This window comes from Aythya ferina, assembly GCF_964211825.1.
Source record: "Aythya ferina genome assembly, chromosome: 4".
Lineage (NCBI taxonomy): Eukaryota > Metazoa > Chordata > Aves > Anseriformes > Anatidae > Aythya > Aythya ferina.
Window position 1 is genome coordinate 28403262 of NC_140300.1, and position 14205 is coordinate 28417466.

The 14205-nt window shown below is 47.7% G+C and overlaps 1 protein-coding gene across 2 annotated transcripts in view; it reads left to right on the forward strand.

The window, feature by feature from the left end:
* Positions 1-1559: 1559 nt before the first annotated feature.
* Positions 1560-14205, forward strand: part of PDGFRA (platelet derived growth factor receptor alpha) — a 34597-nt gene continuing 21951 nt past the window's right edge. Inside the window, exons 1-4 of one of the 2 annotated variants that reach the window (XM_084517123.1) lie at positions 1560-1769; positions 8912-8972; positions 10179-10493; positions 13177-13440. In XM_084517123.1, coding sequence (XP_084373249.1) covers positions 8924-8972; positions 10179-10493; positions 13177-13440 — 628 coding nt within the window. In that variant the 5' untranslated portion in view covers positions 1560-1769; positions 8912-8923. The remainder of the gene's footprint in view (positions 1770-8911; positions 8973-10178; positions 10494-13176; positions 13441-14205) is intronic. The other variant, XM_084517122.1, reaches the window with a different exon arrangement.

The following is a 14205-nucleotide window of genomic DNA, read 5'->3' on the forward strand; positions in this document are numbered from 1 at the left end:
AAGCAGGCTCCTGGGTGCCAGCCCGAGCCCCGCACGGCCTCAAGCTCACGCATTTTCGGCTCCCGCACATCTTCGCGGAGCTGAACCCTGCCCGGAGCCCTCCCGTCCCGTCGGGGCTCGTCCTGCACAACCTCGGGGGGCCGGGCTGCTGCCTGTGCTCGCCCCCCAGGTGGAGAACACCCGGGTGTACTCATTTTTTTTATTGTTATTATTTTTTTCCTCATTGTGCTTTTGACTCACTCGCAGCCTGTTGTTTATTCACAAGCATTACGGTATCCTGTTAGCATTCCGACCAGGGATCTGACTCCGCTGGTTTCCTGCAGGAACATGTGGAAGCAATAGCGGGGTTGTGCACTCACCCGAGCTGAGGATGCACTAGTGGAGAGCGTGCAAAAAGGCTGGGGACCCTGCGAGCCTCGCCACAGGGCCCTCAGCCTGAGCACGCTGTTCTTCTCCTGCCTGCCCCCACTCCCTTCGGGGCATCTTCGCTCCGGAGGCTTAGCTCTCCTTGGTTTGGGGAGAGAGAAAAACCACCGCATCCTGCCGCTTGACTTTGAGGACAAAACTTTTGTTTGGCGCTAAACGGAAAAAAATAATAATAAAGACGAAAAAAAAAAAAAAGGAGGGAGGCGGGCCAGAGCGGGAAGGGAGGAAGCGGGGAGAAGCCCGGGGGCTCGGCTCCGAGGCCGGAGCCCTCCCGGGAGGCAGGGGCCTCCATCCCCGCTCGGTTCCTGGGGCTGCACTGCCCCCTCTCCCGCGGCCGCAGCATCGCCCCGCTTGCCGGGCTCGGCTCCGGGACCCCGCAGCGAGGCGACGGGGGCAGCCCCCGCCACCTCCCCGGCCACCGCTGGGCGCCACGGCGAGGCGGAGGTCCCCGGCTAAAGCCGTCGGGGCTCCGGGCGAGCTCAGACGGGCCGGGCCGAGGGCACAGAGGATGAGAAGAGCTTCCCCGGTCCCGGCACAGCAGCAGGGTTTGAGGCGGCCGGCTCCCGGCGACGGCTGCCTTTCGTTGTGGCTTTCATTCATAAACCCGAGCGGTGCGGCTCTGCCCCTCTCGCCCGGTGCCTCCTGCTTCTGGCTGCCTCGCAGCCCTCCGTGCTGCTCTGCGCCCCGTGCCCGCGCTCAGGAGCGCACAAAGGACACGAGGAAGCCGCCAATTCGTTTCCAGCTCCATCTCCCCGTCCGTAACCCCACACCGTGACCCACCGTCCTGGTGGGGCTGAGGGAGGAGGCTCATTCACGAAATTGGGAGCCCTCTGACTTTTCACCAAAGTTTTTTTTTTTTTTTTTTTTCCCCTTTATATTTTTTTTCCTTGCCCCCGCAGTGCAAAACTCTCCGATTCCCCCCTTTTCCTCCCCCCCTGCCATATGGCCAGCCTCCCCCTCCCCTGCGAGGCTGCTGAAATCTGGAGGCTGAGACTGGCCCCCCTGCCTCCGTAAGAGCCTCCCTCCTGCGCCCGCCTCCGGCCGCGGGGCTGGGGGCGCCGGGCGAGCCAGGGCGGCTCTTATTGCGAAGGGGCCGGAGGGGGGCTTCATTTCCTGACAGCTATTTACTTAAAGCAAATGATTAGTTTTGGAAGGATGGACTATAACATTGAATCAATTACGGGGCGCGGGTTGTGAGCCCGCTGCAGTCGGGTCTGGAGGGAGGGCGAGCGGGAGGGAAGGAGCGCGGCTGAGCGGGGAAAGTCACAAAAGACGTGGACATATTTTGGATATTTTACGATCTGCGGGACTATAGCTGCGGATTGGAGAGGAGAAGGTAAGAGGTGAGGGGCACTTTCCCCATTTTTTTTTCCTTCCTTTTCCCCCGTTTCTTTTTCCCATTTTTCTCATTTTTTTTCTTTTCCCATTTTTTTTTTTTAATTTTTCCCTCCCTTTATCAATTTGTTGGTATTTCTTTTCTTTTTCTTTCCTTTTTTTTTTTTTTTTTTTTTTTTTCCTCGGCTGAGCCGCTCCGGGGGCGCCTTCCCGCGGGGGTGCCGGGGGCTGGCGGCCCCCGGGGCCGGCGGGGAGCTGGGACCGGCCTCTCCGCGGGCCGTCGGGGCGCGGCGGCGGCGGCGGGGAGCAGCTCGGGCAGCGCTAATGACAAACACATTGGGACCGCGGGGGCCACCGTGCCGCATTCCTGCCCCGCCGGGGCTCCGATGGCAGCGCCGGTGCCCGCCCGGTGGGCGCGGGGGGGACGCGCAGCGAGGATGGGAAGCAGGGCAGGGTAGCACCCGGCGGCTCCCCCTCTTCTCGCATCCCCACCTTCTGCCCTCGCTTCTTTCACCCCGCCGCTCTCCGCTCCCTTCCCCCACCCTTTGTTTTTCGCCACCTTCCCTTTTTCAGGTCCCCTTCCCCACCTTAACACCCCCCCCGGGAGCCCAGGCGGGACACGCACGACCCCCTCTTTGCGCGGGCGACCCCATCTCCATCCCTGCGCGCCCCCCCCTCCCCCCGCTCTTTTGCTTTATTTCCACGTCTCAGCGGAAAGTGAAGATGCTGAACTCGGGCAGGACTGGTACCTGGAGCCTCTCCAGCTTACAGCCCCCTTCTCGCACCGGGAGCGCCGCCCGCCCCGCCGGACGGCTGGAGCCCGCCGCCTCGCCCCCCGGAGGGGGGCTGAAGTCTTCGCGGCCACCGTTTGGATTTGGTCAAGAGCGGAGGCTGCAAACTCGCCAGCCTCTGCCAGGCTGGAGTCCCCTGGAAAAGTCCTAGGAGCAAGTAGGAAATGGCTTTTTGGCTGGCTGCGGCATTGCTCAACATTTTTGGACGGGGACCCAGCGGCCCAGGAGCCGTTCCAGAGAACAGGACTTGGACAGCTTTTTTCTGTGCGAGCAGCGGCGGATCCAGCGAGGCAGCAGCTGCCGCCCCCGGGGGCGTCCCGACGGGCTGCGGGGGCCGCTGCCCCGGCCCCCTCCCTCGCCGGGGGCACGCACCCAGCGCCCCTCGACGGCAGTTCGGCATCTCGCAAACGCTCCGGCTTCCCGGCGAGCCTCCGGGACCCGAAACCACACGCCCGGGGTATTTGGGACAGACGGAGCCGTCCCCAGGGCTACGGGCACGTCGCTGTCACAGCCCCGGACGGGGCACAGCTCCTGTCCCCCCGCGGGTGGCCGCCCCCTCGGGGGGGCACAGAGCGCTCCGTGCCTCTCCCGGTGGAGCGGGCAGGAGAAGAAGCCCGGAGCTCACGTCGGGGAGCAGCCCGGGAGAGAAACACGGCTTTGCTTTGCCCCATCCCCTCCCATCCCGCTTTTTTTTTTTTTTTTTTTTTTTTTTCTGGTTACCTCGCGTTTAAAAAAAAAATGCTCCAGCTTGGCAAAGGCTTTTCTATTGTTTCCTAGACAAACAGCGGAGTGGCTGGGAGCTGCCGTCTCTGCTAGGTTTGCTCGGTGTCCCGGGCAGCCTCTGATCCGCAGCGGCTCTAACAGACATAAACCGAGCTGGATGGGGCTTCGGGGTCGCCCCTCTTCCCTCTCCCTCGGGGCCACCCACTTGGGCACCCTGCAGCAGGGAGGAAAACCCCGAGGATGGGGGCTGGAGAGTGGCAACGTGCCCCTCTTCTCCCCCTCCATCCCCACCCATGTCCCGTCTGGTTATGGGGTCCCCACTGCATCCCCGACGGGGTCGCCGCTGTGCCTCCTTTCGCTAATGCTCCCCCGCTGGTTTTTGCTGCCCGGGGGAGAGGTGAGGCGGGGGCAGCCAGCAGGGGGATGCCGGGGGTGCTGCCTTCAGCATCTCCCAGGGCCGGGGGCCCAGCTAGGCTGCATTAACTCAGTGTTCCCGGACGGGGCCAGAGACAGGATCAAAGCAAGGAGAGAGGCGTCAAAGGTCCCTCCGCCATCAGCGGCTCAAACTCTGAGCTGCGGATATCTGCCTTTTACTTCTAGATGAGATAGAGGAAGATCTCGCAGCAAGGCTCTTCATTTTCAGTTTCCACTTAACAAAGAGCATTGTGAAGCCCTCAGATAAACAGCAGTTTAGCCAACCTCAAAGCTTGGGGGGAAAAAAAAGTTTGAAGAAAAATGAGACCGCACAAAGCACTGGGACACAGGAGTCTGCAAGCAAAGCAGCTCTCCCAGCCTGCAGGCAGTCTCCTGCTGCCTAGAAATGAGGCCCCTTGTTCTGGTACTCCTCCCCAGGCGGGGACAGCAGAAGGTGTGCCAGCAGGACTGCGATGGGCATCTCTGCTTTTATTTGCTCCTTGATGTATGGGGGATCTTCATGTGGCTGGGAGACAAATACATAGGTATTAGGTTTCAAGAAAGCAGGAAGTAATAAATATTTTAATAAAATACCTCTCTGCAGTACTGCAGTATCAAGCTAGGATTTGAGTCCAATTCATATAGAGAGAAAAGACTTGCACAAACCTTTATTTATTTATTTTTTTTGTAACCGACCTACTGTTGGTTATTTCCAACAGCAGCAATTGGTCTGAAAAGGGGTGAAATGGATAACCCTATAGAAACTTCGCTTTGCTTGTATCCTTACATCATGATGGCTGCAGTGGTGTTACTCTTGCCTGTGAACGCTGAAAATTCTGTTAGAACATGTTTGCTTCACTCGTTTTAAAAACTAGAATGATTTCTGAAAGGTCATTTTTTTTTGGTGCTGGCAAGAATTGCTGATAATTTGAAAGAAGGAAGCAAGTAAGCAAGTGATCCTTTCTCTCCCTCTTGCCTTGCTCTCCTGCTTGACTCATCTCTTTCAAGTCAATAAAGCTTCACGTAGACACCCAAGGGAACAGATTGCAATGGCTGAGCTTCCTAACTCCTGCGGTCAACAGAAATGGAGTGTTTTTTTCCATCCACCACTTCTGAGCACCTAAGTTGGGATTTGAGGTGTTCTCTGAAGTTCCTGACCTGATCCTGAGAACCTAAGTGAGATGTACCCTTGGAAGTATCTGTTGTGTTGTCTATCTGCTGGGATAGACCAGAAAGTCGTTTAAGTAAATTTAGACTTTGTAAATTGCCCTCTACCTCTGTTTCCTAGTCCTATGGTTTGTCTTGATGGTTTAGGCTGAAGAATTGGAGCTGACTGGAAGGCGGACTGGTGGCAGCCATCACTAGGTGTCCTGCAGAGCCTGAAGCCGCTGCAGGAGCCCCAGACAGACTCAGCTTGCTGTGTAGTTATTCCTGCACAGCCCAGAAGAGATGCACAGGCTATGCTAGATGCAAACACTCTCAAAGGGACATGGAACAAACCACTCTTTAGGAGAACATTTATGCTGGACTTTTCAAAGAAGAAATTTTCTTGTGTCACTTATGCCTTTCCCCAGTGAAACCATCAGACGCTCTCCTGTTTGCTTTGCTTTTGTGGAGAACTAAGTTTGTAATTTGGGAACTGCAAACCAAGAAATGTTTCAGGAGGTCCTGACTGAACCTTTGTATTCAACCGGTGACATGTACCACAATGAAGAAAAGTTGTTCTCTGCTCTTGGGCTAGCCTTTGCTCTTGCTGGAAAAGATCAGTTTTCCCAGAAGGACGGATTGCCACTCAGACAAAACCTCCACTGAAATTATCCAGCCCTCTCATAACAAGGATAATCACATCATTACGTGCCAAGATTTGCAATCCACCTACTATCATATAATTTATATAAATACAGAGCAATAGGGACTTTTTAACTTTTTTTTTCTTTTTTCTCCAAAGAAGAAAACCCAGAAAATTCGCATGAAGTTAAGACATAAGAAATTTAATTTTAAGTTGATTTAGAAGACCTAGCTTAGTTTCCAGCTGCCGCGCTGGAGACCAGCCTTTCCTTCTGCTGGACAGGAGAGCTGGCTTATTGCTGTGGATCAACATTGCCATCCTGTGGCCAAGAGCATGAAGTGCAGTGACTACTTAGCTGGCAGGAAACGAGTTTGTCAGTCTCCAGGCTGCTGGTAGATGGGACGGTTTTCTATCTTGAAAGAGTTCTTTGTTTGATTTACAGCAGTATGAAAAACATATACGGATGGCTCTTTTTACCCCGCCACCATGCTTTCTGTCTAGGTCATGCAATCGCCTAGGAATATCTTCTAAACACACATTTCCATCAGCTTTTTGGATATTGATTTTACTTTGTCTCTTCTGCTCTGCAGTCAATGAAACCCCTCTTGGTTGGAAGCCAGCGCTTGGCAGTGAGTGTTTGGAAGATTGGCTCCTTGCTGATAAAAGTTCTTCTGATGTTCTTTTCCTGATTTTTTTATCATTAAAGCACACAACAGAGATACCAAATTTTCAGTCAGTTCCTTTCAAAACCCAGTGATTAGAGCAGATGTGATGATTGTTTTACCCTGGGCAATCAACCTCCACTGCAGAGAGTTTGGCAACACCCCTGTGGCATCATTTAGCTTTCACTATGCACTCCCATGTTTCTATTTTAACTAGCACTGTTCAAGGTATGCAAAGAATTAAGGTTGGCTCCAACTTACGTTGTATGCGTGCTACCAATACTTGCATAAATCTACTGGCTTCACAAAGGTTACACCAATTTTCGGTTTAATGTAGTGATGCTAGAAACTGAACCTGCTGTATTTATTCAGGGCTGAGATGTGGGTGTTTTAGGACAAAGAGTGCTCCTCTGCCACAAAGAAGGTTAAAAAGCAAAATAAGTGTATTAAAAAAAAAAAAAAAAAAAAAAAAGTGATGGTAAATAAACAGCAAACGCTTGGTGTTTTGGGAATGAGTAAACTATCTTTTGCCCAGAACAGAGGTGTTAAATTCTGTGTTAAACCTTGACTCCAGCATGCCAAAGTCAGATGCATGATGTAATTAAATCCAGTTCAAACAGATTTTGAGTATGAATGATGATGAGTCCTTAGTACATTATTCTGTTTTTCACAGTGCGTAAATGTTGCTCTGGGTCTTGCTGAGATTAACAGGTCATTGAGGAAAGATCAAAGCTATGGAGTCTGAAAGAGTAGCCAGTTGGGAAATGCAGATTTAGAAAATCCTTGTGATTTTTTAAACTGCAAGGGTAGACTGAGGCACTCAGTTCTTACTGATTGCTATGGCAGCCCAACTAAGGCAACAAATTCCAAATACCACTTTGGAAATGCCATCACCTCTATTTACATCAGTTTATTCACCAGGCTTCAGTCCTCACACAGTTTTGCAGCAGTGTAAGTTCGCTTCAGCAGAGCTTCTGCAGTCTGGTGTGTAAAAGATATTAGCTTTGTGTTTTCTCTTTCTGTGTTGCATCACTTGCATTGAATAGTCTGGAAAACAACACAGTTGGGGTAGAGACCCTATTTTCAAATGGAAAAGGCTGAAGGAAATTTGGTGGGCAGTGGGGTAACATTGTCTTGTGGATCTTGGGAGCTTAGGATTCAGATGATGGAAATTCTTTAAAGATATACAGTGTGGGTCACTTTATCAGAAAAAATATTGCAGGATATAAATGTGATAAAAATGAATAAGGAGGCTGAAACAAATGGACTTCTTTGATGTTTGAGAGTCTGTTATCAACAGGAGACAGATACATAAACACGTGGCAATTATTGCTAATTGAAGAATCAGGCAAAATGGTTTGTCTCTGCTGGAAAGTTGTCAGCTGAATTTCCAAGGTTGTTTGTACAAGTTTTGGGGCGGGTAGTTTGTAAGTCTTCTAATCCTGCTTCTGATACCTTTTGTTTGATTGGAGTATCAAATACTTTTTGCTTTGCAAAAGAGCACTGTCTGTTCCACACGTCGCAGGAGGAAAGAGGGACGGGTTCAGAAGCACCCCATGGCATGTTGTAATCATTTAGCTCCCATATGGCATCGGCATAGTCTTCAGAACTGGATGCACCTACGTGCTCTCCTATCTCAGAATCAGGAGCAGAGGGTGAATAGAAATTCTCCAGAACCTTTGAAAAACTAGTCTCTGTTTTGGCACATCATTCTTTATTTTACTCTTTAGCCTGTGTTTCAGATTACGGGTTCTTCTGTATGGTCCTTTTTTAGTCTATGTTGGCTCTGGGCCAAATCCAGTTGCTATTAAAGTCAACAAAAAACGTCCATTGATCTCAATGGGAGCAGAGGTTGTAGGAGCTCCTCTTTTGGAAATTACCTAGCAGGCTGCTTGAGGGGTTTAAGTAGAAATGTGATTAGATAGCATAAAGATTCAGAGTTGTTTATCGCCATTGTTGCCTCTTCACAACTGATGCCTTCTGATTATTTGTTTGAAAGCTGAAATTATCACAAATAGCTTGTGATTTTCACACTATTGGCGAGAAGAGGCTCTCAGTGAATGGCATGGCTGGCCTACAGTCTGTCATGTATTTATTCCATTAGAAAATTTCAGCATATGTTTTAAATAGCATGTCTCTTGATCAAGGGAATTCTTGCTAAATAAGCAATAAACACTATTGTATTGTATTGTGCTCAGTAAGCTATATATATACATACGTACAATGGCAAAACAAAAATATCACTCACAATTGTGTGATGTATAATAAAAGTAGCTTTTAAATATGCTGTTTCTCCCCCCCTCCTCCCCCCCCAAAAAAAGCTGCAAGCCACTAAAAGGTCAGAATTTACTGCATATAGCCATTGCATCCCCACTGAATTCAATGCAGCATCCAAGTAGGAGCATGGGCTCAGTTTTGTGTGCTGCAGTGGGCACCAGGGCTGTTTGCAGGCTCTTTGCTGCAAGTGCCAGCTTTGTGCTCTGCGTAACTTCCAAAATTCAAAAGCTGGGTGGGCCAGAACTTAGCGAGGAGAAGAGGTTGTGGACCTTTGGCTGTGTTCCCCGTGCTGGTGGTCTGCCTGCGGCTCCACGTGCCATGTGGGTGGTGTGGGTGGGTGTCTCACCAGGATGAGGGTGTGAGATGGGGTCCTGGGGGTACTCCTGCCCTCGGGAGGGTACAAGCAAAGGGCACTGTTGGACAGTGGTCCTGTGAGCTCTTGTATCTGTTGTCAGCTTATTAACTGGCTCCGTGTTGCCCTCTTTCTGTTTCAGTTGTTGGTAGCGATGGGCACTTCCCCAAGGACATTCCTGATCCTGGGATGTTTCCTCACAGGTAATATTCCTCAGTCCTCTAAGCCTCCCCATCCCTGCTCTTTCACAAACCTGTATTTAAGTTTCCTTTCATTGTGTCCACAATAACAAACTGCTGCCTCCAGCCTCTATTTTTTCTGTCCTTCACTTTGGTATGCCAAGACAAGGTCTACCTACAGCTGTCCCACCCTTGGCACGCTGGAGCACCTCCAGCAGCATGGAGCAAGCCGGGCTGCCTGTGTGGGCTCCAGCATCCTCCCCCTTCCCACCACATAACCACACTCGCCGGGCTGCCCACATCTGCAGAGCGAATGGCGCTGGGAGGGGAGGGCAGGGTTTGCCACAGGGCTGCCAAATATAGAAAGGGCCCTGCGGGTTGAGATAACACGTGCAGACGTGAGAAACTGGTTTCAAAGAAAGCCTGGGCTCCTACTGCTGTTTTGTCGTGCAGGGCCCACTTTCACACTGTTTTCCTGGTGAATTCCCCATTTTCTTCTTCAGAAGCTTAGGGTGTGGGCCCTCTCATTTTCCTTCTGGGACTTGGACCTGCACCAGCCCACCTACAAATTACCTAGGCTTGCAAATCTGACCCCATAAATGTAGATTGCATCTGAAAAGTGGTGCCATCTACAACATCTAGTTCAATGAATTACAGTTTTATTTGGCTATAAACTTTCTGTACATTTTGGCCAGAGGTAGACCCAATGCACAAATTTTGGATGTAGGCCCCTTCCCTGGCCCTTTGCCAAAATAGAAGCCAGATGTAAAGTGCAGGTGTTGGCCTTGGGAAGTGGTTTCCAACTTTCAGCGGTGGGCTTCCTTGCAAATTGATGGGCCTGCTGATTTCCTGACCATTGCTGCAAGGACCTGCAGCGCAGCTTGTAGGGTACCCACGAACTGGGAGTCAGGGACTGGGGCTGGGACTTGGGGCTGCGAAGCTGAGGTGTGGATTGGGAGCCATCCCTAACTTCACCTCTGTCTTTCACCTCTGGAGTTGTCAAACAGGGCTCAGCGAGCAAACACTCCTCTGCTTAGCATTTCAAAGGGAGGCCATTTGCCCACCACAGGGAACAGCTCTGGCTTTTAACAAGGGTAAATTTCCTGGGATGTCAGCACGTCTGAAATGGCCATAAAGATGCCTGCTCTGGATCCACTCTGCACCCTCTCCCATCCCTGTGCTGAGGAGGGGCTGTGTGTTCATGTGCTCTTTATTTGTGTCTTTTTCCAGGCCCGCTCCTAACATTTTGCCAGCTTCCTCTGCCGACTATTGTTCCCAACAGAAATGAAATGGTTGTACAGCTCAATTCCAATTTCACGCTCAAATGCTCCGGAGACAGCGAAGTGAGCTGGCAGTACCCAGTGACCGAGGGAAGCCACAGGATAGACATCAGACATGAAGAGAACAACAGTGGCCTCTTCGTGACAGTGCTGGAAGTAGGAAATGCCTCAGCCGCTCACACGGGCCTGTATGTTTGCTATTACAACCACACGCAAGTGGAGGATGGGGAAGTGGAGGGGAGGAACATCTACATCTATGTGCCTGGTAAGTGGGGGTGCCACAGGGTGACTGACCCACTTTCCAAGGTGACTGTATTTTGGGACACGTGTTGCCCAAACCAGTGCCACATCTGACACTAAAACAGTCGCCAGGTGGGGAAGGCCAGGTCTTGTTTTTAACCTGATTTAAAGAGAAAGGGGAAAAGCTCACATATGCAGAGGGCCCAGGAAGCAGCAGAGTTGTCCTGTTACAAGGAGTTGTTACAAGGGAGGATGAAATGAGAAATGCTACTGCTGACCAGTCTGAGGCAAGATTAAAAATATGGTGTTTCTACACAGCATTTCTTGCAGTGCCCTATAATTTTCAAAGTAAACACAGCCTTCCCAGTCCTCGTGCCACCTTTCTCTGTAGTGGTGGAAAATCTGCTGGACACAGAAGAAATGATATCCCTTCTCTTCAGAAGTTCCTATCACCAGCTTTGCCCTCCCACCCCCTTGTTCTGGCTGACAATTCCTTTAAAGGATTCACATGTTATCGATCAAGATATTTATTTATTTATTTTTCTGTGGCTGAAATAGGCACCACAGACTGAACCACAGCTGGCTGCGTTGGCAAAGTGCTGTCTGGATGTTTCCTTGGTGTTCAGAGGATAAGTGGCAGAACAGCAGGGCCAGAGAAGACCAAGCCATGACATTTGCAGTAAATAGTCTGAGCAGGAAATGAAGGAGAAAAGAAGGGATTGTAAATCGTCCTGCAAAACTAAAATAAATTGTGAAGGAGATGATGTCTGAAACTGCAAGGAGGATTGTGGAAGGGGAAAAGGGCAGGAAGGACTAATGAGGCTTTTTTAAAGGCTATTTTACAGTGTTATTAATTCTTTGCAGTTCATGATGTGTGATTCAAGTGCAGCGATTCTTCCAAGACTTTCTCTACATTTCCCACAACAAACTTAATGCATTTGTATTCATTCTTGAAGCACTAAGAGGTTTCAGCAGAGGCTGCGGGGTTTGGCACATGTATCTCAATTTCCAACCAGCTTTAGCCAAATCACCAAAAGATTTTCTTGCTGTTAAGTGTGCTTGTAACTCAGTCAGTAAAAGGATAGAAGGGCAAAAGACAGAAGATTTCTTCAAGAAGCGGGCATTTTGTTTTGATTTTGAAATGCCTCTAGATTTCAGCCTACCACATTTGCAAAGCAGAGACACCCTGTAATTTTTTCCACTCAGTGAACATTAGGATGTCATAAATGCAGAAACATATCCTTTTCTCCAAATTATAGAGAATGTTTCTGTTTCCACTATAAATTTTGTCTTTACAATTGTTTTTCCTGCAATGAATTAGGAGGGCAATGGGTGGCAGCAACCCACTTTGGCCAAGGAGGGTTACTCTGAGACTTCATGCAATATCCCAGTTTCACTAAAAGCACAGAGAAAACCAAACTAGGTGAATCCCATTTCTGTTTTAAATTACATCGAGAAAATGAATACATGGAGTTGGCAGTGTGTTTGGGATAGAGGGCTGTGTTTGGACTATTGCTACAAAGAGCCTGCCAGTGCAGCATAAATTCTATTGTTGGAGGGATTTGTATTGCTATTTATTAAATTTCATTATAAAGCTTTGCACAGAAGCTTCAGGCTAGCAGAGATTATTTGTTTATTCTGAATGGCCAAGTGTAGATAATTTAAGGGCTTTGCTTTTTATGTTTGATATGTTATGCAATTATGTTTTGAACTCAGACTTTGGATTGGCTGGATAGGAAAGTTGGCAAGCATTTTGTTGACTTTGAAGAACTAAAACTACCAGGTGTTTGTTTGCTTTTTTATGGTCAAATACCATAGTCTGGAAACCACATGCTATGACCATAATTAACTATGTCTCATAACTGCAATGTTGGACAAGTTAGATATGCATAAAGATAAGTATCCTGAAGTATTTTTGATGAAATGTGGCTTTAATGGTGTTAGCCATAAGCAACACCAAAATTGATTTCTACTTTTTGCTATTAAGAGTGGTTTTTTTTCTTTTTTTTTTTTTTTCTTTTTTCTTTTCTTTGTGTATTGGTTATGGGGCAGCTACTATTACAGAAAGAAAAAATCCAACTGAAAAAGATGAGTGATTTGTTCCAATAAAATATTGTTGACACATTAATTTTACTTTATTTTTATTACAGTTCTTTTTATTGCAGTGAAAGTTACACTTGAGCACAAAATCTTTTTTCCTAAAAATTAGATGTGTAAGTCCAGATTCATCATTGTATATATGTTTTGATAGAGTTGTTTATGACAGAGAAAGAGAAGTCATCTTTAATTTAATCCCCAGAAACTGCATAAATGTTCTCATACCCATTAGTTATTTTTCATGCTTTGTGTCACTTAATAGCCTTTTGCCCTAACTGTAGGAATATATCAGAACCAGGTCTAATGGGAAGAATAATAATTAGCTTTTTTTCTCTTGGAGTCCTTTGCATTTCCAATTCTGCATCCTGAATTTTCAGGAAGGAGCCCGAGACCTTTCCTCTTTTGTGCTTAGGTCAAATGTCTCACTACATGACACACCAGAAAGCAAAACTGAGATGCTGTTAGCATGCCTCACCTGCAGTCCCTGAACAAGCGGAGTCATGAACTGTACTGATTTCAGTTAAGACCTGTAGGTGGTCATTGATATCCAGTTCTTGCATATGGACATCCAACAAACAAGGTAGTATAAATGTACCTCTTGTTTTTTACAGACGCAGACGTGCCTTTTGTTCCTTCCATACCAGAAGACCAGTTCATCCTAGTAGAAGAAGGTGATTCCACCACTATCCCATGTCGGACAAGTGACCCAAATGCTCAAGTGACTTTAATTAACAGTTTAGACAAGGCTGTCTATGCTGCCTATGACAACAAACGAGGTTTCATAGGAAACTTCCCTGCGGGATCATACACATGCAAAACAACGGTTAAAGGTGTGGAGTTCAAGTCTGATGTGTTCCTCATCTATATTTTAAGAGGTATTTATTTATTTTCATAATAATAATAATAAAAAAAAAAAAGCAGTAATGTGCAGCCCAGTTCTTTTCTCACACTGTAGAGTCATATTAGCACCAGCATCATGGGGTTATACCCCACAATATTACAGATATTACCCCAATGATGAGCTCCTTGATCCTGTGGCAATATTACTAGTCACTTAGTTGCTAATTTGCCTAGCAAACTATCTTGTATACAATTTTGATGAGAATAAAATGCCCTTAACTTTACCTCCTCTCTCAAATGGTTGCAAAAGTCTTTTGTAATCCATTTGTTTTCATCCTGTTTGTTGAAACAGAACTTAAAAGCCTGGTGTTCCCCAGTGGACTCAAATGATAGAACTTTGGTTAGTTGGAAAAAACAACACAATTCAAATATTTTGAGAACAAAGTTGTATTGACCACTAGTGGATTTTCAAAGACAGCCACTGATTAGCAAAATGGATAATTACTTTTATCCCAAGTGCAGTGAGTAAAATATCTCATAGGGGCATTTGAGTTAGGAACTGTTAATTGAAATTTTATGGTTGGATCTTTTCTTAATTGAATTGATTAAACTCAATGCCTGCACACTTCATCCTTTAAATACATAATGTTTACATCACTATAAATCAGCAATACTTTCACTGAATTTTCCAGGTAATTCCTCAACAGAGGAAATGAAATAGAAATCTCCCCCTGAAATTACACAATGTGAAAATCGCATACAGTTTTAAACTAAATCTGTACTCTTTCTCTCTCTCTCTC